This window comes from Capricornis sumatraensis, chromosome 14 (assembly GCF_032405125.1).
Source record: "Capricornis sumatraensis isolate serow.1 chromosome 14, serow.2, whole genome shotgun sequence".
NCBI classification, from domain to species: domain Eukaryota; kingdom Metazoa; phylum Chordata; class Mammalia; order Artiodactyla; family Bovidae; genus Capricornis; species Capricornis sumatraensis.
In genome coordinates, this window is record NC_091082.1 from 51692743 (window position 1) to 51716096 (window position 23354).

The 23354-nt window shown below is 51.1% G+C and overlaps 1 protein-coding gene across 1 annotated transcript; it reads left to right on the forward strand.

Moving 5' to 3' along the window:
• The first annotated feature begins 861 nt into the window (after nucleotides 1-861).
• On the forward strand, nucleotides 862-23025 carry GPR157 (G protein-coupled receptor 157). Its single transcript, XM_068985609.1, has 4 exons — nucleotides 862-1244; nucleotides 18447-18660; nucleotides 22171-22365; nucleotides 22810-23025. The coding sequence occupies exons 1-4, from the start codon at nucleotides 862-864 to the stop codon at nucleotides 23023-23025; spliced, it is 1008 nt and encodes a 335-aa protein (XP_068841710.1).
• Nucleotides 23026-23354: the final 329 nt, after the last annotated feature.

Sequence of the window (23354 nt, forward strand, 5' to 3'; positions counted from 1 at the left end):
GCTTACAACGGCCAATTTTATGATACACGAATGGTACCCCAATTTTTTAATGGAATTTTCAGGAAAAAAAACTAATAAATTAGAAATTGTTTCCTTTCTTTAAAATTTCACCCACTAAACTTAATTTTAAAAAAGAAAAAACCAATTCAGAGATCGTGCTCATTTTAAGAAAAATTGGAAGCATCCCCTTCGGGAACCACCACCCTCTTCCAAACAACTCCCACCTCTGTTATCATTGCTTAAAGAACGAGAATCACTTCGAGTGTTGCTTTTGTTACCAGTGGAAAGAATGCCTCCACCTCTCCCTCCAGCATACCACTGCCCCCTCACCAGACCCCCTCCCCCGTACACAGGCTGGCAGTGAAAAAAGGAAGGAAATATTAGCCCTAAAAAATTGCCGATACATCCCTCCCCAGAACTCCGAGCTCTGAGTGGGGAGGGAGTCCGGCAGACCTGCGGCCTGCAGGACGGATAATGCAGGGTATCACGAGTGTGGTGTGAGCAGAGCGGCGGGGACTTGGGGAGCGTGCCGCGGAGCTGTCGGGCAGCCTTAGGGGCGCGCGCGCCGGGGCCAGGGTCGGGCTCGTGGGACAATTTGGGGGCCATGGGGCGGGGCTTCAGGGCGAAGGGGTGTGGCGTCAGGGCTACGGGGCGGAGCGTGGAGGGCTCGGGGGCGAGGTAGGGTAGGGGCGGGGCCTAGGGGCTGGGGCCCCGAGGCCTCGGGAGGGGCTGGACGCCGGCGGGGCGGGCTCTGGGACTCTAGCAGCTCGCGGGTCGGTGCCCAGACAGCTGCGGCGGCGGCGGCGGCGGCGGCGACAGCCACACGCGGAGCCCCGATCCCAACCCCCTCCGCGCCAGGCCATGCCACTTCCCGTGCCGCCCACCGAGCTGGTGCCGTCGGAGCGCGCCGTGGTGCTTCTGTCCTGCGTGCTCTCCGCGCTGGGCTCGGGCCTGCTGATGGCCACGCACGCCCTGTGGCCCGAGCTGCGCAGCCAGGCGCGGCGCCTGCTGCTCTTCCTGTCACTGGCCGACCTGCTCTCGGCCGCCTCTTACTTCTACGGGGTCCTGCAGGACTTCAAGGACTCCTCGTGGGACTGCGTGCTGCAGGGCGCGCTCTCCACTTTCGCCAACACCAGCTCCTTCTTCTGGACCGTGGCCATCGCCCTCTACCTGTATCTCAGCATCGTGCGCACGGCGCGCGCGCCCGAGACTGGCCGCCTGCTCTGGACTTTCCATGTCGTCAGGTGGGTGACGGTGACGCTGCTTTCCTTCAGGTTCCCTGAACCCTGCCCGGATCCTGTGTGCTGTCCCTGTGGCCCTCGCCGCTCTCAGGGCCACGTGTCTTGGTGGGACCTCTGGCCGGCCACGCAGCCGGCAGTGTCTGCTCGTGTCCCGGGACAGCCCTGCGCCAGCGGAATGACGGTCTTGATGAACTAGCTCTGTGTATCGCCGCAGGGGGCGTCTCTTTGAGGTGGCCCCAGCTCAAGCCTCCCAGGGAGGTGGGCGCCTCAGCGAAGGCCCTGGAGCGTGGGGGCCTAGAGCTCACCCTCAGAGCCAGACCCTAGTAACTTGGAAGCACCTGGAGAGCTGGTGAGGCCACTCTGGACCTTTGGCCGCCTGTTGCACTGCGTTCTGGCCATCTCTGCTGCCCGTGGTCATGGGGGCAGGCACCTGAGAGATGAGTTAGGTGCCCCAGGATGGAAAAGTACATGTAGTTCATCTGGCCACTCTCAGGCTGCCCTTCACCCAACCCTCTGCCTCAGCGCTAAAATTTAGGAAGGACAGTCTTGTTTATTTCATCTTTACTCATCTCTAAACCTCAGACACCAGTCTCTTGTTATCTATGTTCTAAATAATCTTTCTTTCCAGAGTTCAGCAGCTCTGAAATTGAGGTCAGAGGCAGAGGCTGGTCTGGAAGACAGCTGCCAGCTGCCTGGAGTCTCTGGGTAGAGAGAATCAAGGCCTTGTCCTGCCCTGGCATTGTAGTGTCTCATCCAGGTAACTCTCACCTGTGAACCAAGGTTGGCCCCTTCCCAGTGTAATCTCAGGATTCAAACATCTGGTGAGGTCCTGTGCTGAACCCAAGGCAGGAATTTTATAGAGCTTCTTTCCTCTTTTCCCTCCTCCAAATAAGAGCACCAAATGCTGCCCTAATTATAGGTCCTCTCTGTTAAATACTTGAGTTCTTTCCAAGGGACAGAGGATGGTCAGCACTTTTGTAGAGACAAGTCACCTGGGTGTCACAACAGTGAAGTCACAAGCCTGCAAGAGTCACTTGACCTCCAGGTCTCACGGCTGTTGGAGGGAGGCCAGCTGGTCCCTGGGAAATTAAATGGCCTGCTTCTCAGCTGTTCAACTCAAAATGTTTGCAGCGAGCCATTCAGACAGGGTCAGCTGCTGCAGAGACCCACAGAGAGGGGGCAGCCTTTCCTTTCTCTCTGTCCCACCGGATCTCTGCATCCATTTCTGGGACCCTGTTCTTGGGAGCCTGGTTGGATGTGGACAGCGTGGAGCTCACGTGTACCTGGGAAGGAGCCCAAGACTTTCTTTGCAAGGTTCTCTTCTCTTTTCCCCACTCTTTTGAAACGTACTGAATGCAATGTATTTTTTAAGTGATAAAGAGGACCTGTGAAGCTTCTATAGAAAAGACACATCCCCTAAGAACATTTCTTTTCACTTCTAGGGACGTTTTCTGTGATGCTTAGGGAAAGCCTCCTAAGAAAGCCTGTGTGTCCTTCTCTGGCTGTAAGGAGCCAGATTGTTCCTCTTGTCTGTTGTATGTGATCCACCTACTTTATATATATATATATGGCTACATTGGGTCTATAGTTGCAGTGCACAGGCTCAATAGTTGTGGTAGTTTAGTTACCTCACCAGGGCTCGAACCCAAGTCTCCTGCGTTGGAAGACGGAGTCTTAACTACTGGACCGCCAGAGAACTCCCTATGCACTTGCTTCTTAAAAGAAAAAAGATATTTTTCCTGCCAAAGGGACTTGACAGTTTTTTCTCTTCCAGAAGTTAGCACTCCCTTTGCTAGTCTAAAAGTTGGTAAAAACCTGTCCAGCAGGTTCATGTATTGACCTGGATCCTCCCAGACGATATTGCTAAGGACTCTTCATTGTCTTTCTTTGAAGGATTAGTTTATGGCTGCTGAAGGACCTCTTCAGTTCAGTTCAGTCGCTCAGTCATGTCCGACTCTTTGCAACCCATGGACTGTAGCATGCCAGGCTTCTTTGTCCATCACCAACTCCCAGAGCTTGCTCAAACTCATGTCCATTGAGTCGGTGATGCCATCCAACCATCTCATCCTCTGTCGTCCCCTCTCCTCCTGCCCTCAATCTTTGCCAGCATCAGGGTCTTTTCCAGTGAGTTAGTTCTTAGCCTCAGGTGGCCAAAGTATTAGAATTTCAACTTCAGCATCAGTCCTTCCAGTGAATATTCAGGACTGATTTCCTTTAGGATTGATGGTTTGATCTCTTTGCTGTCCAAGGGACACTTAAGAGTCTTCTCCAACACCACAGTTTGAAAGCATCAATTCTTTGGCGCTCAGCTTTCTTTAAAGTCCAACTCTCCCATCCATACATGACTACCAGAAAAACCATATCTTTGATTATATGGACTTTTGTAGGCAAAGTAATGTCTCTGCTTTTTAATATGCTGCCTAGGTTAGTCATAGCTTTTCTTCCCAGGAGCAAATGTCTTTTAATTTTATGGCTGCAGTCACCATCTGCAGTGATTTTGGAACCCAATAAAATAAAGTCTGTCACTGTTTCCATTGTTTCTCCATCTATTTGCCATGAAGTGATGGGACCAGATGCCATGATCTTTGTTTTTTTTTAAGGTTGAGTTTTAAGCCAGCTTTTTCACTCTCCTATTTCACTTTCATCAAGAGGCTTTTCAGTTCTTCTTCACTTCCTGCCATAAGGGTAGTGTCATCTGCATATCTGAGGTTATTGATATTTCTCCCTGCAATCTTGATTCCAGCTTGTGCTTCATCCAGTCTGGGATTTCGTATGATGTACTCTGCATATAAGTTAAATAAGCAGGGTAACAATATACAGCCTTGATGTACTCCTCTCCCAATTTGAAACCAGTCTGTTGTTCCATGTCCGGTTCTAACTGTTGCTTCTTGACCTGCATACAGATTTCTCAGGAGGCAGGTAAGGTGGTCTGGTGTTCCAATCTCTTGAAGAATTTTGCACAGTTTGTTGTGATCCACATAGTCAAAGGCTTCAGTGTAGTCAGTGAAGCAGAAGTGGATATTTTTCTGGAATTCTCTTGCTTTTTCTATGATCCAGTGGATGTTGGCAATTTGATTTCTGGTTCTTCTGTGTTTTCTAAATCCAGCTTGAACATCTGGAAGTTCTTGGTTCACATACTGTTGAAGCCTTGCTTGGAGAATTTTGAGCATTACTTTGCTAGTGTGTGAGATGAGTACAATTCTGTGGTAGTTTGAAGAGTCTTTGGCATTGCCTTTCTTTGGGATTGGAATGAACACTGACCTTTTCCAGTCCTGTGGCCACTGCTCAGTTTTCCAAATTTGCTGGCATATTGAGTGCAGCACTTTCACAGCATCATCTTTTAGGATTTGAAATAGCTCAACAGGAATTCCATTACCTCCGCTAGCAAGGACCTCTTGGCAGTGGGAAGTCTCATCTTCAGACTCAGGCTACACAGTGACCCAGTCGTTAACCATGTCAAATGACTGGAAATCAGTACTCTTCTTCAGACCTCCCAGTCTGTCTCCAAAAATATTTTAAAATATAAATACACAAAAGGTCAATCTGTATTCTCTAAAGAGTTCTTATGAGTTGATTTTTTTTTTAAAGAAAACTGACAAATATCTTCAGAAATGGACAGAGGACATTCTGACAAAGTAGTAAAAGCATGAAAGCTCAATACAAGCAATAACAAAGAAGTACCGTTTTCTCTTTAAATTGAAAGGAAAAAAGTAGTAAGGCAGGATATTAATGTGATATGCAGATGAAACTGGTGTTTTCCTAATTATTTTTGGCCATGTAAATTGGAATAATCTGTGTAGAAAGTATTTGGTTCATACCCCTTGATCCCAGAAATCCTATTATAGGGATCTAGTCTAAGGAGATCAACAAATGACATGCAAAGCTGGATGTAAAAGGAGTTTGTGTGGCACTGTTAGCCAGTGATGACAGTTTGAAAGCAACCTTAATGTCCAACAAATAGGGGATCAGTAAGTTATAGACTATAACCCACCTGGAAGTGTTATGCTGCCATTAAATACCGGCCATGAACTCTACAGTAGTATGTATTTTTTAAGTGGTAGGACATGATAAGTGGGAAAAGCCATCTATAGAGCTGAATGCAGCCATATACTGCAGGAGGCTGGAGAAAGTCGTACCCATGAAGTCCCTGCATGCCCCCGGGGCTCTATCATAATGCCTGACATACTTTTCTTTACTGAAAGACTTAAAAAAAAAATTTCATTGGGGAAGGAGGGCAGCTTAGACTTTATCCTCAGAGGTCAGGCTCCTGAGGTCTTGGAAAGAGCTGTCTTGACTCCTTAGCGCCTTGATCCTCTGTAACCCAGGGGACTCACCCAGGGTTCGTCACCCAGCCACAGCTGATGAGACTTGCCTGAGCCACAGAGCTGTGAGCAGGAGGCTCTGAGTTAGAACCTCAAGGTCAGTGCCCCTTTAGGATTCCGTCTTGTCTCTTGGCCTTGACAATAATTTTTTAAACTGAGAGGTAATTCGGCAGTCATTTATTTTTAACTTTCCGAATTTCCCCCATTATTGATGTGTAATTAAATACAATAGCTTGATTTATCTTTTCCATTAATTTTTTTTCTGGAATTTAAGAATAAGTTGCAGACCTGATGCCCCCTACTCCTAATCCTTCGGTGTATTTCCAAAAGGCAAGGGCAGTCTCTTGCATGACCATGTTGTTAGTGTTGCTCAGTCGCTAAGTCATGTCCGACTTTTTGCAACCCCGTGGACTGTAGCCCACCAGGCTCCTCTGTCCATGGAGTTTCCCAAGCAAGAATAAGGGAGCGGGTTGCCATTTCCTTCTCCAGGGACCCTTCCCGGCCCAGGGGTCAGATCCACATCTCCTGCATTGGCAGGCGGGCTCTTCACCACTGAGACACCGGGGGATGGTACAGGCACCCTATTTCGTAGGATACCTCTCTCACCCAGGTTACCCGATGCCTCCTTGTGAGTGGCATTGTTGCAGAAAGGGGGACCCCCTTTAGGGCCCAAGAGTGGGTGCTTGTCTAACATCTGGAAATGAATTGTCCAAAGAGGCACATGTGCTAACAAAGCAAGAGACTTTGTTGGGAAGGGGTGTCCGCAGGGAAAGCGGTAGGTAGAGGAGCCCAGGAGGACTGCTCTGCCACATGGCTCGCAGCCTTGGGTTTTATGATGAGGGAATTCATTTCCAGGTAGTCTCTGGCCAGTCACTGTGACTCAAGGCCCTTCCTGGTGGTGTGAGTATTGCTCAGCCAAGATGGATTCTGGTGAGGAGGATTCCGGGAGGACATATGGACTAGAGTCTCCTGTCTCCTTTTGACCTTTCCCGAATTCTTCTGGTTGGTGGTGGCTTGTTATTTCCGTGTCCCTTACCAGAATCGCCTGGTGAAAAATGACTCATGCAGATGGTTACTGGGGTGGGCAGTTTCAGTCAGTGTGTCCCCTAACAGATTCAGAATCAGCACTTTGGGCTGAAATCTCACAGAAACCGGTTCTCGCTTGCTACCTGGGGGTGGCTGGTGACTGTGACTTGTACGTGTCCTGGTGGTGTTCACTTTGATCACTTGGTCGAGGTGTTATCTATCAGTCTCCACTGCAGTTACTCTTTTTCCTTTTGTAATTAATAAGGATTTTGTCTAGATAAACCTCCTGCAGGCCTCAACGTCTCCCTCAAGGGTTTCATATCCATTGATTCCTATAGCGTTGCAAGGTGAATCTTCTGGTTGTTGCTTCATTTTTAAGTGAAGTGAAAGTTGTTCAGTCGTGTCCAACTCTTTGTGACTCCATGGACTATACAGTCCGTGGAATTCTCTAGGCCAGAATACTGAAGTGGGTAACCTATCCTTTCTCCAGTGGATCTTCCCGACCCAGGACTCGAACTGGGGTCTCCTGCATTGCAGGTGGATTCTTTACCAACTGAACTATCAGGGAAGCCAAGGTGTGAGAATATTCCACGTTCAAGGGCAAGTCCTGCATCAGGTCCCTTGGTACTGTGTCTTAGCAGTGGCGGCAGCATGATACCGACACCACATGACTGATCGATTGATTGAAACATAGTTGACTTACAATGTTGTGTTAGCTTCAGGTGTATAACACAGATTCAGTTATGTATTTACATTCTTTTCTAGATTCACTTTCCTTATAGATTATTAGAAAATACTGAGTAGAGTTTCCTGTACTTTGCAGTAGGTCCTTGTTTATCTATTTTGTATATAATTGTGTGCATATGTTAATCCCAAACACGTAGGATCCTAAATTATCCACGCCCTCTCTCCCTTTTGGTAACCAAAGTTTGTTTGTGGTCATGTTGTACATGCATGTGGATAAGCATCTGTGACCATCGGTTTGCAGTTCTCACCTAGGAAAGTGCTGGGCAGCTCAGTGGCCTCGTGTGGGGTCATTTCCCTTTTAATAAGATAAGCCTGAAACCATCTCTGTTGCCAACCTGCCTTTCAAAACAGCCCCTCTTCCCCCCTAAGGTGGTGGGCTCCTTCTGAACCAAGATGGCAGGGTCCTTAACTGTCCCCAACACGCATGCCCCAGGGCCACTGCTGTGCCAGGCATCCGCTGGTGTGTCCTGTGATTGTGGCGGGGGGGGGGGGGGGGGGTTGGGCCAGGGGTGCCACATCTCGCCACGGGCTCGGGCCAAGCTGGCCACCTGCAGCAGCCTTAGGATTTCTTTGGGCTCCACTGAAGTGGGAATAGATGTGGGCATGACCCCTGGCCCACATGCCCACCCACCCTCTGGCAGTGGCTGGGAGTTTTGGAGGAAGAGAGAAATCTAGGGCACCCCAGGGTCACCATAAAACCCCCTGCTGTGGGGAGGGGGAAGTTCCCACACAGAGAAAAGGGGAACCGTGGGCCCTGAAGGGGAGAGCCTGTGAGCTCTCTAAGCAGACATGGGCTCGCTCACCGACGGCCCAGTGATAAGGCCCCAGGCGGCCGTACCTGAATGGGGATGGATGCCTGAACAGCACGCTATGCCAGGTGGTGCTCCCCAAAGTGACAAGAGCTGAACTGACTTTGTTTTCTGAGAGCCCTGCTACAGTGAGGTCTCTGCACTGCATTTGCATGTTCGTGGGGGCACCAGGGGCTGCCCCTCGACCCTGCTGGGGCACAGGCAGATGCCACAGGCCTTACCTGGACCCAGGTGGGCAGGAAGGTATCCTTGTGTGCTACAGAGCACTCCTTGGCCCCCCAGAACCAGGACTGCAGAGCCCGGCACTGGCCAGGGCCGCAGAGCGACCTCATGGTGGCCTGGCCCGTGGCTGACGCCCTGAACTCCCACACGCCCTGAACTCCCACGTCCTGCCCCTTTGCCCAGCACTTCACACTAAGAGCCCATTGTCTGGGCAGAAACCTCCAGGCCTCCTCAGGCCTGGATTCCTTTCCCCAGGCCCTGCTCCCTGCAGCTGCCTTCCTCTGGGCCAGCTCTGTCCTTCTCCCAAGATCTTTCTAAATCGGCACATTGTTGCCTGGTGGTTTCATCCTTAGAGCATCTTGGGGTCACGTTCACAGTCACGGCTTTCCGTAGGGCACAGGCACAGGGACCAGGCTCTGCTGTTTGGGGGAGAAGACCCTCCTGTGGCCTCCCAGCAAGGGCCACCCATGTAGCAGAGATCTGTAGGAAGGGTGAGGTCTGGTGAGGGGCGAGTGCAGGAATCCACGGTGGACTGAGGAGATCTGGAGCCAGTGGGGCAGAGGGGGAAGGGTCTTCCCATCCCTGAGTCACCCCAGGTGTTCCCCACCCTGACTGGTGGAACAGGTTTCCGAAGATCCCCAGCTGGGCAAACTGGGAACTCTGAGGGAAACCCAGAGCATTGCTCTTGTAGGCACCAGCCACCTCTCGTGGGACTCTGACAAATGCCAGGGAATTCAGGTATGGGATGTAGCCTGCTCACTGCCCAGCTGATCCCACATTGGTTCAGCTTCTCACTGGGCAATCGAAGAACAAAGTGAATGCCGAGTTCCACAAGCCAAGTTCATGTCCAGTCTGCAGAACTTTTGTCAGTTTACACCTCCCCTAAGCTTACTGAGGGCCCCCAGGTCTGCTGGTCTGGGTGTGATGAGAGGGGAGGTCCCTAGGGCTGGGCTGTGGTCCTCTGCCCCTGCATGTCTCTCCCCTAGAGTTGGTAAGACAGCCTCTGCCTTAGTCTGCTCCAGCTGCCCTAACAAAGCCCACAGACCGGGTGGGGCTCTTAAACAACAGACATCCTTCCCTCCAGGTTCCAGAGGCTGGAAGTCTGCGATCCAGGTGTGGGCAGGGCCTCCCCTCCTGGCTTGCAGAGAGCCATCTGCACCCTGTGTGCTCACATGGTTGTCCCTCAGTGTTTGCATCCAGATCTCTTCTTACAAGGCCATTCCTCGTTGTTCAGTCTCTTAATCGTGTCTGACTCTTTGTGACCCCCAGGAGTGCAGCATATCAGGCTTCCCTGTCCATCACCATCTCCCGGAGCTTCCTCAAACTCATGTCCATTGTGTCGGGAATGCCATCCAACCATCTCATCCTCTGATGCCCCCATCTCCTCCTGTCCTCAATCTTGCCCAGCATCAGGGTCTTTTCCAATGAATTGGCCCTTCCCATCAGGTGGCCAAAATATTGGAGCTTCAACATCAGTCCTTCCAAAGAATATTCAGGGTTGATTTCCTTGAGGATTGACTGGTTTGATCTCCTTGCAGTCCAAGGGACTCTCAAGTCTTCTTGCATGGACAGCTGTCCTATTGGATTAGGACCCACCCAATGACCTCATTTTGACCTCATCACTTCTTTAAAGACCTTATCCCCAGATACAGTCCCATCCTGAGGTTCTAGCAGTTTGAACTTAAACACAGGAATCTGCGGGAGATAGGGAGACATACTCACCCCATAACTGCTTCTGAAGGGGGAGGTAGCCAGCTTGGAGTCTGGCCTTGGTTTCCAGGCAAACACAGGTGAGAGCTGGGGCTGGGTGCCTCTGGGAGAAGCCCTTGGTGCCCTTCCAAGTAGGGGATTCCGCTCACAGATGGGCTTCTGTTGTTGTTCAGTTGCTCAGTCTTGTCTTTGCAACCCCATGGACTGCAGCACCCAGGTTTCCCTGCCCTTCACCATCTCCTGGAGTTTGCTCAAACTCATGTCCATTGAGCATCCAACCATCTCATCCTCTGCCACCCTTTTTTTTTGTGGTCTTCAGGTGCCTTCCATCTAAGTGACCCCAGCCCTGCTTCTCCTCAGCCTGTATCACAGGTTTGGAGAGAAGGGGTCACCTGCGCTAACCATGTCCCTCCTCAGGCCTTTTCACAGCATCCCCTGCATGTGGTCACATGACTTCCTTCCTCTGGTGGGAGCGGGGAGGGGAGAAAGCTGCCAGTTCAGCCCCCTGCTTTGGGACTTGAGCAGCATGCCTGTCTTTTCTTTCCTCTGTCCGCCTGATGGCTGTTGCACTCACCGGACCTCCTCAGAAGTCTTTCAGCACTCAAGGCCCAGTACCTCCTCACATGCCCACTCTGGTGCCAGCTTCACAAGCTCAGGTTTAGAATATGGGTCCCAGGTGTCCACAGGGAGGCAGGACAGTTTGCTGGCCGCTCTCCATCACCCACATCTGAGCATCAGGGAGACCTCTCCGACCACGCGACCTTCTGGGTCACAGTCAACTGCAACCCTTGGTCTGTTTCATGTGTGCTGTTGTTAAGCCATTTCTTACTTTTTCTGATTTTGTTTATTTTTTTGATTGATGGTGGGTTTTTTTTTTTTTTTTACAGGAATAAAAAAGAAGCCTGTTACGTGGTATTGGGTAGGCCAAAAACTTCATTCAGCTTTTTCTGTACCATCTTACAGAAAACCCAGCTGAACTTTTTGCCCAGCCCTATATTTGTCAGAAATTAGCAGTAGACATTTCTGGAAAGTGGCAGTTAGGTCACACATGTCTTTGCAGAGTCCCTTTCAGGGTCGCATACCACCAACAGCTCAGGGTGATCGCTTGGGAGAGAGCAGCTTGGCTTATCTGAGGTTGCCAGCCTTTCACCTCGCTCTGTAGGTGAGAACCCGGGGCAGTTTCAGCCCCCCATCCCTTTCATCCCTTGTCTAGTGGTGACCTGGAGCCAGTTTGTGGGACCCAACTGTTAAATTTCAGGGTATTTTTTGGGCTGGTTGTTAGCTAGAACTATCATTAAAAATTAAATTATTTAAACATACAATTAAATAAATTATATGAAAAACAAGAGTACTACTCAGAACCCCTTTGGTCCTAATTATAGTTTTGTTGACTTGTAAGCAGATGTCAGCAAACTTTTCCTGCAGAGGACCGGGTAGTGATTATTTTCCACTCTGCAGGCCATGTGACCTCCCATGCAATTGCTCAGCTCAGCTCTGGTAACTCACAAGCAGTCATAGGTGACATGTAACCAGTGAGTGTGGCTGTGTGCCAATAAAACTTTATTTTAAAGAACATACAACAAATTGGGAAATTGGGACTGACATATATACCACTATATATACATATATATATTTATATATATATTTTTTTTAGTTGCTAAGTCGTGTCTCACTCTTGCAACCCCATGGACTATAGCCCACCAGGCTCCTCTGTCCATGGGATTTCCCAGGCAAGAAAATTGGAGTGGGTTGCCACTTCCTCCTCCAGGGGATCTTCCTGACGCAGGGATCAAACCCAGGTCTCCTGCACTGCAGGCAGATTCTTTACCAACTGAGCCACCAGGGAGGAGATTGCTAATAAGGACCTACTGTATAGCACAGAGAACTTTACTCAGTGCTCTGTAATGACCTACATGGGAAAAAAAATCTAAAAAAAGAGTGGAAAATACTGTGTATTAACACATATATGGAATCTAGAAAGATGGTACTGACGAACCTATTTACAGGGCAGCAGTGGAGATGCAGAAATAAACAGACTTGTGGACACAGTGGGGGAGAGAGAAGGTGGATGACCTGAGATAGTGGCACTGAAACATACACATTGTGTAAAGTGGGTAAGCAGTGGGAATCTGCTGTGTGATGCAGGGAACACAAAGCCGGTGCTCTGCGACAGCCTAGATGGGGGCGCTGGGGAGGGAAGCAGGGGGAGGTTTAAGAGAGAGGGACATATTCATACCTATGGCTGATTCGTGTTGCTATAGGGCAGAAACCATCACAATATTGTAAATTACCTATTCTCCAATTAAAAGACTATAAAATAAGAATAAAAAGAGTGGATATATGTATATGTATAACTGATTCACTTTGCTGTACAGCAGGAATGAACACATTTTAATCAACTATACTTGAATTTAAAATAAATGGAAAAATAAATTAAAACAGACTTTGGGCTGGATTTGGCCTGAGAACCCTAGTATGTTGGACCCCTGATCTAAAGTTAAGAAAGTGATTAGGAAATGTCATGTCTGACTCTTTAAGATCCTATGGATTGTAGCCCACCAGGCTCCTCTGTCCTAGGGATTCTCCAGGCAAGAATATTGGAGTGGGTTTCCATGCCCTCTACCTGGGGATCTTCCCGGGGATCTTCCCGACCCAGGGATAAAACCCATATCCTTATGTCTCCAGCAATGACAGGTGGATTCTTTACCACTAGTGCCACCTGGGAAGCCCAGGAAATGTTAGCAGTAAAGATAAAATGTAAAATGTGTCTTGTCTCTGAACCTAAGCCCAGGTAGCAGCCACATCAGGGCAGGTGGGAAGCCAGACATTCAGGGAGAGGTGATGAGAATGGGCCAGGTCCCAGAGCAGGAAAAAAAGAAGAAATATCTTCTGGTGTTGAAAAAGTGTTAGCTGAGTCACAGTGAGGTTGCTCATGTCAAACGTCTTATCAACCTCATATCAAGCCAGTAAAGTTCCAGCACTCGTCTGGTGCCCCAGGTCTTCCTCATTTCACTTCCATCTTACTCATTAAGGAAAATGAAAATAGCATCCACCTTCACGTCATGGAACTACTCTCACTGGCTAACTGCAACCACAGTTTGGCTGCAGATACCAGAGTTTGGAAAAAGTCAACAAGAGCATCCTGTGAGAATCAATTGGCTGTATGGAGTGTACAATGAATATTGTATATTTTATTATTATTTACAGATGTGTGCCTTGCCTCACATCATTTTCTAAAAAAAATAGTGAAGTATGGTTGCTTTACTGCAAGAAATAAAGAACTTAAAGTGGTCCATTTTCAAGAATAGCTAGTTTTGAGTGACAGGTTGCTGATGCAATAGTTACAAAACTAGAAAGTCCAGGCAAACAGAGGGAGGGCAGGATGCCTAGGATTTTCATGCTGGCTCATTCTATTGGTGAATTCAAAATATAAGAATGGAAATAGGTGCGCAGGAAAGGAGGAAACAAGATGTCAGTGAGGGGCCAGCCCATAGAGAGGAAGCAAACCAAGGTGACACCCAGGAAGATTGTTCGCCCCACAGTGTTCAGCCAGTGCGGAACTGGAGGAGGGAATTGCATGCTAGGGATAACTTGCGGATAACTTGATCCAGGTAGCGACCCTGGGTGAGCCTGCCCACCAGTCACCCAATCTTGCAAGACCATCATTAAAGCCTCGCTTCCCACTGCACCTTGTGTCTCCAAGACCATTCGTTTGAGTTTGGGCTGCTGCTGCTAAGTCACTTCAGTCGTGTTCGACTCTGTGCAACCCCATAGACGGCAGCCCACCAGGCTCTCCCATCCCTGAGATTCTCCAGGCAAGAACACTGGAGTGGGTTGCCATTTCCTTCTTCAATGTATGAAAGTGAAAAGTGAAAGTGAAGTCACTCAGTCGTGTCTGACTCTTAGCGACCCCATGGACTGCAGCCTACCAGGCTCCTCCATCCATGGGATTTTCCAGGCAAGAGTACTGGAGTGGGGTGCCATTGGGCTAGTGAGTGTGTTTCTCACATTGCGGTCAATGTGTTAGTTTCTGCTGTACAGCAACATGAATCAGCTCTAAATATACATGCATTCCCTCTTTTTTGGATTTTCTTCCCATAGGTCATCCCAGAGCACTGAGTAGAGTTCCCTGGGCTATACAGTAGGTTCTCATTAGTTATCTATTTTCTGTGTTGTTGTTTAGTCACTAAGTCCTGTCTGACTCTTTTGCAACCCCATGGACTGTATGTTAGCCTGCCAGGCCCCTCTGTCCATGGGATTTCCCAAGCAAGACTACTGGAGCAGGTTGCCATTTTTCTCCAGGGGTTCGACCCAGGGATCAAACCCGTGTCTCTGTGTCTCTTGCATTGGTAGGTGTATTCTTTACTGACTGGGCCACCTGGAAAGCCCGTCTATTTTATACATAGTATCAACCGTGTCTATATGTAAATCCCAGCCTCTCAATTCATTCCGCTCTCCCTTGCCCCCCTTGGTTTCCATACATTTTACTTTATGTTAGTAAAACTCATAACCAGTTTATGTGTGTGTGTGCATATGCAGACGTCTTTCTGATGTTAAAACATCACTAACACGCCAGTGCCTTTACCTATAAATTACGCATCCGGTGGAGCCTGCTTGGCGGGATTATTAGACCATCCCGCCCATTCCGTTCCCACGCTTCCTGAGGTTACTCCTCTTCCCACCTCCACTCAGGTGCCTCCCAGGCAGCTTCTGGCTCCAGTAAAGCTGCTGTCTGTGCTCAAGTTCAAACAGCGACTGTGATTGATCAACCCACAGTCTCAGCCCTTTCAAAACCTTTTGTCTATTTGGTCTTCCCTCTGGCTGTTTTCCAGCACAGACTCAGCTCCAGGCACACCCCAGTCACACAGAGCAGAGACATCACATTGTAGCTTTTGTCCATCAGACCAAAAGTTGTAAAAGCTGGACCACAGTTGTCAGCCTGTGATCCCTGGGTTTCCGTTGGGGGCTCTGGGGCTGCTGAGGAGGGAAGGAGGCAGCTTCCTCCTGCCAAGCCTGTGCTCTACCTTCCCCCCAGGATGGGAATCCCTGGCTCCCGTCCTGCTGGGTGATGGTTTCTGCTCACTGCTCTCCCACCTCTAACTTCAGGATTTCTGGTTCAGCCGTTTAACAGGGGTCCCCAACCTCTGGGTTCTAGCCTACTGATCTGAGGTGGAGCTGCTGTAACCATAATAGAAATAAAAGTGCGCAATGCATCTAATGCGTTTTGTTATTGTTCAGTCGCTAAGTGGTGTCTTGACTCTTTGCAACCCCATGAACTGCAGCACTCCAGGCTTCTCCATCTTTCACTATCTTTTAGAGCTTGCTCAAACTCATGTCCATTGAGTCGATGTTGCCATCCCACCATCCCATCCTCTGTCGTCCCCTTCTCCTCCTGCCTTCAATCTTTCCCAGCATCAGGGTCTTTTCTGATGAGTCAGTTCTTCACATCAAGTGGCCAAACTATTGGAGCTTCAGCTTCAGCATCAGTCCTTCCAATGACTATTCAGGGTTGATTTCTTGTAGGATTGACTGGTTTAATCTCCGTGCTGTCCAAGGGACACTCAACAGTCTTCTCCAATATCACATCCCCAAACCATCCTCCCCCACCCCTTGGTCTGTGGAAAAATTGTCTTCCATGAAACCAGTGCCTGGTGTCAAAAAGGTTGGAGACTGCTGCTTTAAAAGCCTTTCACCTCCTTTCAGTAATGTCCTTGCAGTGAACATTTAATTGGGAAAAGCTGTCTTGGCCACTGGGCTCATACTTCATTCATTCAGCAGGTCCTAGTTTTGTCCCGCCACATGCCAGGCACTGATGTGGATGCTGAGATGGAGCAGTGAGCCCACATGGCCATCGCCTTCTGGAACTCATAGTGGACACATGTTGTCCTTTACTAGGATGGCGTGAGGTTGTTTTTTTTTAAATTGGAGGATAATTGCTTTATAATGTTGTGTTGGTTTCTGCCATACACCAGTGTTCATTGCAGCACTATTTACAATGGCTTGAGTTTTAAAACGGGAAACTTTTATAAAGACAAAATAGTTTGACAATAATATATATTAACTTAATAGATCAATAATTCTTCACAGGACAAGCATTTGGCTTCCCTGGTGGTCCAGTGGTTAAGAATCCGCCTGCCAATGCAGGAGACACAGTTTGATCCCTGGTCCAGGAAGATCCCACATGCCACAGAGCAACGAAGCCCGTGCGCCACCACTACTGAGTCTGTGTTCTGGAGTCTGCACTCTAGAGCCCTTCTCCACCACAAGAGAAGCCACTGCAATGAGAAGCCTGGGCATCATAACTAGAGAGTAGCCCCCACTAATCACAACTGAGAAATCCCTCTCCCAGCAACCAAGACCCAGTGCAGCCACAAATAAAAGTTGAAAAAAAAATAGCACACTCCATTGTAAGTGGAACATAATAATCCCATAATCCTTTGATTTGGGTGGTTTTGGCCCCTCCTGTGCCTCTGTGCCTTCAAGGGGGAACATGTCACTTCCGCCTCTGGACAGCCGGAGCTGCAGGGCTATGGGGCCCTCCTGCAGAGGTCAGTGGAGGATGGACACCAAGCCTTCCCTAGGCCCAGGGAGCTGACTTTCTCCTTTACATCACCATCCCCGCCCTGCCTCCTCCCCCATCCTGCAGCCTTTGAAGACCTTGATAGAAACACTGCTCTTCTAGTCTCCTTTTGGTAGCAGACCAAGTGCAACTGGGATCACATCATTGTTCTATAACTTTCAGAAAGAGCCGGCATCCCTTACACAGAGCCCTTGAGGTAGAACCGCTTTCCCGCTTTATGCACTAAGTGTTTTCCTAATGACACTGTCCTGGTCACTTATTGCTTGTTCTCTGGGCAGCTGACCTGGGACATAGGCCCGTGTGTCCTCCTGGGGTCACAGGCCTCACACCTCCCTGGCACCTGCACCGCAGGCCTGGATCCTGGATCCTGGGACCTAGGGATGAGCCTGCCTGACATAAACAGCACCTCACGCTGATCAGTTTATTCTGGTATGACTGACTGCAATGCTCTGCTCCAGGCACCGTGATCATCCCCACTTTGTGCAGAAAAACACTGATGTGTTGCAGCCACGCGGGGCAGGCCTGAGACTTGGATCCCCCAGCCTGTTGCATCGCTGTCCAAGCTTCTAACCACCCTGTGGACCTCCACATTAGCTTGTTTGTGTCCTTCTCACCGACTTGAAAGGTTTTGGGGGGAGACTGGTGTGGGGACTACCGGGGAGGGGCCTTGGGGCTCGGCCCTAATCTGGGCTGTGTTGCCACTGTGCTAAACTCGAGAAAAGTCCATCCAGCGCTGCCTGCCCCGGCCCTATGCTTTAGAGGGTCCCCTTGGGCTTGTCTGGTGCCTTAGATGGTAAAGAATCTGCTTGCAATGCAGGAGACTTGGGTTCAATCCCCAGGTTGGGAAGATCCCCTGGAGAAGGGAATGGCTACCCACTCCAGTATTCTTACCTGGAGAATTCCATGGACAGAGCAGCATGGGGTCGCAAAGACTCAGACAGGACTGAGGGACTAACACACTTGGATCCTTGCCAGGGCCCAAGAAGAGTGTCTGCCTAGAGCCCGCCCCCTCTTCTAGCTCCTGCTGCAGCTGCACAGGGCCCTGACAGCCACAAGTGTATGTGTGCACTCCCGGACCCAGGCTGGTCACGGGGCCCTGACAGCTGCCAGTGTATGTGTGCACTCCCAGACCCAGGCTGGTCACGGGGCGCTGTCTGCTAGTGGGGTGTCTGGGTGATATTTGGCCATGTGGGCCGATGTTTGCAGGTTGGTGCCCAGGCCTCCTGATGAAGGAAGGAGCTGGCTGTTCTGGTGCTATGGTGTGTGATTTTAGTCACTCAGTCGTGTCTGACTCTTTGCGACCCCATGGACTGTAGACTTCCAGGCTCCTCCATCCACCGGATTTTCCAGGCAAGAGTACTGGAGTGGGTTGCCTTTTCCTTCTCCAGAGGATCTTCCCAACCCAGGGATTGAACCCGGGTCTCCCACATTGTAGGCAGATGCTTTACCGTCTGAGCCACCAGGGAAGTGAGAGTGCTATAGCATCCTAGTCTCCGAGAAGCCTGGCAATTCTGAGTTAGAACCCAGCCTCCCAGCGCTTGGGAGGATGTGTGTGTCCAGGTGAGAGGCCAGGACAGCTCCTGTGCCCCCTTTCCTGGGCTTGGGCAGAGCAGAGCTGGATTGGGGGCTTTGAGGACTCTACCCCCCCTGTTCTCCAGGGACCCTGTCTGCTGCGGGCTTGGAAGAGCACTGGCCTTGCATGCACAGCATCCTGGTCGCTTCACCCTTGTTGGCTTTGCTGGGAGCTGGGTCTGACCTCACCGCGGCCTGTTTGCTCCTTACTCCTCAGCTGGGGGGTTCCGCTGGCCATCACCGTGGCAGCTGTGGCTCTGAAGAAGATCGGCTACGACGCCTCGGACGTGTCGGTGGGCTGGTGCTGGATCAACCTGGAGGCGGAGGACAGGGTGCTGTGGATGCTGCTGACCGGGAAGCTGTGGGAGCTGCTGGCCTACGTCACTCTGCCCGTGCTCTACCTCCTCATCCGGAAGCACATCCGCCGGGCGGTAGGTGTCCCCGGGGAGCCCGCCCAGAGCTCTGTGTGGCCAGTGTGTCCCCGCGACGGAGTCGGCCGTCTCAGGGGAAGGACGAGTGACCGGCGAGAGTGAGGGAGGGCTTGTTCTGCATCACTCACCGTGATGCATGCCGAATTTCATAAGCACTGTTGCTTGTCTGGTTTGATAATTACACAGCCCCCTCGGGGCGAGTCCCTTTATTCCTTCGTTGGTGGATGAGGAAACAAGGCTCACCAAGGTTAAGGGGCTCCCCAGACTCCCAGTGAGTGTCTGGAATTAAGGAGGCTTAAGAGCTCAGCCTACGGTCTGGGCCATGGCTCTCTACTGCCCCCTCCTGGACAGACCCACGCAGTTGTTTAACCTTGGAAGGAACCTGGATGAAAGATGCTTGCGTGCACTAGCCAAGTTAAGAATTGACCTGGCAGGATCACAGACTTCCCTAATCAGTGATACAAGCAATTCACTTCTTATATTTGGTGAGTAAAATATCCTAAGTGGCAGGTTTTTCGGGCTCTCGGGAATTCAATAGACTGGGCTGATCCGCAGTCTACTAGACTTCTGGCCAGAAATTCTCAGAAAGAATGCTTTCCCTCTGATAATCTGACCAAATTGTTCCTTGTGCTGGACTACCAGTTCGTTTCTGCAGATGTAAAGTACAGGCTTTCTCCTAGCCACGTACAAGTCGTTCTTGTGACTGTTTAGTCACTAAGTTGTGTCTGACTCTTTTGCAACTGTAGCCCGCCAGGCTCTTCTGTCCATGGGATTTCCCAGGTAAGAATCCTGGAGTGGGTTGCCATTCCTTTCTCCGGGCGATCTTCCCAACCCAGGGATCAAAACCACATCTGCATTGGCAGATGGATTCTTTACTGCTGACCCACCAGGGAAGCCAGCCATGTGCAAACTGCTATCCCAGAAATGTTCTGATTAGCCCATCCATTGATCTGCTCAAGCATTCATTCAGTGTATTTTTATTGAGCATCTACTATGCATGAAAGTTCTGTGTGGCAATGGGAGTTTCTAATGAGAATTCAAGCATGGTTCCTGCACTCCTAGGAGGAGGCAGAGGTGCAGTTCCGATGGAAGATAAAATATGGCACCTGGCTGGAGTGGTAACAGGGTGGAAGCTCTGGGGACAGGATTCCAGCTCATCCTGCTGATGTGGTGCCTGTCCTTCTGTTTTGCTCTGCGTTTTCAAGGCTGAAATTGTAGGAGAGAGTGTCCCCGTCTTTCGAGTGTGCTGCAGGCTCAGCGGCCATTTCCAAGTGTGTAAAGTGCTCCACGCAGCTGTCTGAGACCTGATCCCCACCCTGTACTCCTGTCTGTCTCCTGAAACACACACTTTGGGTTTTCCTTTTACTTGGAAATCTACCTGATTCTCACTCCTCCCTGCCGCCCTCTTGTGGCTTAACTTGGAGTCACGGACAGAGATGTTGGCAGGTGTACCAATGGGTCTGAGATCCTCTCTGTCATTGAAGGGCTTTTTAGTTGGTCTTCTGTCTGGGCTGGGGGTGCCCTTCTCACCTCCTCTTTCCTCCTGCCCTAGGAGGATTCCAGGGCTCCCAGATGGAAGTTCCCAGGAGCCCCACCAGGCTCTGCCCAGGACTCCCCCTGTCCCCCACCGCCACGCCCCACCCCCAGCTGCAGCTCTTGCCTATGTCTTTTTTTCTGGTTTTTTTTTTTTTTTTTTTGGCTGTTTGGCCACTTGATGCAAAGAGCTGACTCATTTGAAAAGACCCTGATGTTGGGAAAGATTGAGGGCAGGAGGAGAAGGGGACAACAGAGGATGAGATGGTTAGATGGCATTACCGACTCAATGGACATGAGTTTGGGTAAACTCTGGGAGTTGGTGATGGACAGGGAGGCCTGGCATGCTGCAGTTCATGGGGTCACAAAGAGTCGGACCTGACTGAGCGACTGAACTGAACTGAACTGATGGGGCATGTATGCGGGACGGAACTTGTGCAGAGACCCAGGGGTGGGGTGTGCCTGGCATGTTTGGAGGATTAGGAGGTCTGTGTGGCTGGAGCAGAATAAACTAAGGAACGTGGCAGGAATGAAGTCAGAGAGAGCTAGAGTTGGGGACTTTTTAAGGAACAGACGAAACGAGGAGTCGCCAAGAGCTTGGAGTGGAAGACTGGCTTGATCTGACTTAGGTTTGTTATTGTTGTTGTTTTAATTTGTACAATGTTGTGTTGGTTTCTGCCATACAACAATGTGAGTTGGACATAATTGTACATACATCCCCTCCCTCCATAGCCTCCATAACTGCCCTCCCGTCCCCCTCCCTGCCCATCCCTCCAGGTCATCTCACAGCACCACACTGGGCTCCCTGAGTTATACAGCAACTGCTCACCAGCCATCCCTCTTATGGGGGCTTCCCCTGGAGGCTCAGATGGTAAAGAATCTGCCTGCCATGCAGGAGACCTGGACCCCTGGGTCAGAAGATCCCCTGGAGAAGGGAATGGCTACCCACTCCAGTATTTTTGCCTTGGGAAATCCCATGGACAGAGGAGCCTGGTGGGCTACAGTCCATGGGGTCACAAAGAGTCAGATATGACTGAGTGACTAGCGCTTTTATCTGTCTTATGTGTGATAGTGTATATATGTTGATGCTACTTTCTCCATTTGTCCCACTTTCTCCTTCCCTCACTGTGTCCGCAAGCCTGTTCTCTGTATCTTCGTCTCCACTGCTGCCCTGCAAATAGGCTCATCAGTACCATTTTTCTAGTTTCCATATATATGTATTAATAGAGGACATTTGTTTTTCTCTTTCTGACTTACTTCAGTCGTGTAACAGGCTCTAGGTTCATCCACCTCACTAGAACTGACTCAGATGTGTTTTGTGGCTGAGTAATATTCCACTGTGTATATGTACCACGTCTTCTTATCCATTCATCTTTCAGTGGGCATCTAGGTTGCTTCCGTGTCCTGGTGTTGTAAATAGTGCTGTAACGAACATTGGTTTTCAAGGAACCATACTGCATTTGTGTTGAGAGTGACATTGCAGTGGAGAGGGGGTTGGGGTGGTGATGGAGGGAGACCAGTGAAGAGGCAGTGGCAACCGTCCAGCGAAGTGGTGGTGGTGCTTGGACCTGGTTGGTGGCAGTGACCGTGGACAGAACTTCCAGGTCTGGGTCCGTTTTTGAAGGCAGAACCTGTGGGGCTTGCCTGTGGGGCAGATGTGAGCTGTCGCACAGAGACAGGAACCAAAGACCACTCCCAAGCTTATGGCCCGGGCAGCTGGAAGGACAGGGCTGAGATGGGGAAGCAGGCAGTAGGCTTGGGGGTGAGGTCAGGCATCTGTTTTGAACACGAGAAGCTTCTGACATGCTTTAGACATCCACATGAGGAGGTGGAATGGCCAGTGGATGGATAAGGCAGTCCAGAGATGGAACCTGGGCTGCCAGCATCAGGCACTGCACGCCTCACGCCCTCCCACTCCAGCCAGTCTGTCCCCAGGAGGTGCTCCTCTCACGTCTGCTCTCTGTCTTCCCCGCACAGCACGCGGAGCTCTCGGAGTACCGGCCCATCGTCTGCGAGGCGCACCAGCTCCAGCACCGCACCTCCGTGGCGGATAAGAAGCTGGTGCTCATCCCGCTCATCTTCATCTGCCTGCGGGTCTGGAGCACCCTGCGCTTCGTCCTGACCCTCTGTGGCTCCCCGGCGGTGCGGATGCCAGTGCTGGTGGTTTTGCACGTAGGTCTGCCCTCCCCTGCCTGGCCGGCCGCAGGGCCAGTGGGGCAGGCAGGCCCCAACGCTCCAGCCAGCGGAGGCGGGTGGGGGGGCCCTGCTCCCCTGCGTCCTTCTCCGTGTCCTGCCCAACAGGGAGGCTTGATGAGAGAAGGTGGAAGGTCAGCGTGGCTCCAGGGCAGCCCGTGGGTGTTGAGTTGCTGTCCCATGGCCTAGGAGTAACCCCAGGAAAGTGGACTGACCCTTAGCCCTTCCCAACCCAGAAGACTCGAGGCACGCCTTCAAGTTCAGGCCTGCCCGGTGCTCTGTCAGAGGTCCTGGTGGTCAGGGTCCCCACGGACCACCCCCCACGGGTGGAGGACAAGGTCCCAGGTCCCCTGCTCCTCCCTGCGTGTGTTGCTCAGGCCCGTGCAGCCCTGGCACTCACGCCGCTTCCTTTCTCCCTGCCAGGGCATCGGGAACACCTTCCAGGGAGGCGCCAACTGCGTCATGTTCGTCTTCTGCACGCGCGCCGTCAGGACCCGGCTCCTTTCCCTCTGCTGCGGCTGCGCCCCTCAGCCTCCCGCGGCCGAGAGCCCGGCCGGCCCTCCCAAGGCCCCCGCGCCCTCCAAGACGGGCGAGTCTCAGAGGCCCAGGGGGACCCCAGACAAACTTCCCAGCAGCTGAGCTGCTCTCCTCCGGCTCCAGGCGTAGTGCGGTGGCCGACCTGGGGCAGGCGATTCCGAGTCCCCAGCGGGGACGTCAGGTGCCCTGTCAACCTCCTGCCTTTGCAGCTCCTGACCCCCCGTGGGGAGCAGTGCAAACTCAGCTCATCTACCTCCTCGACCCTCAGGCACGTCCCCCTCACGCCGCGTCCCTCTGCACTGGGGGATTCGGTCCCCGTGGGGAGCAGTGCAAACTCAGCTCGTCTACCTCCTCGACCCTCGGGCACAGCCCCCTCACGCCGAGTCCTTCTGCACTGGGGGATTGTGTCAGCACGAGGGCTGCACTGAGAT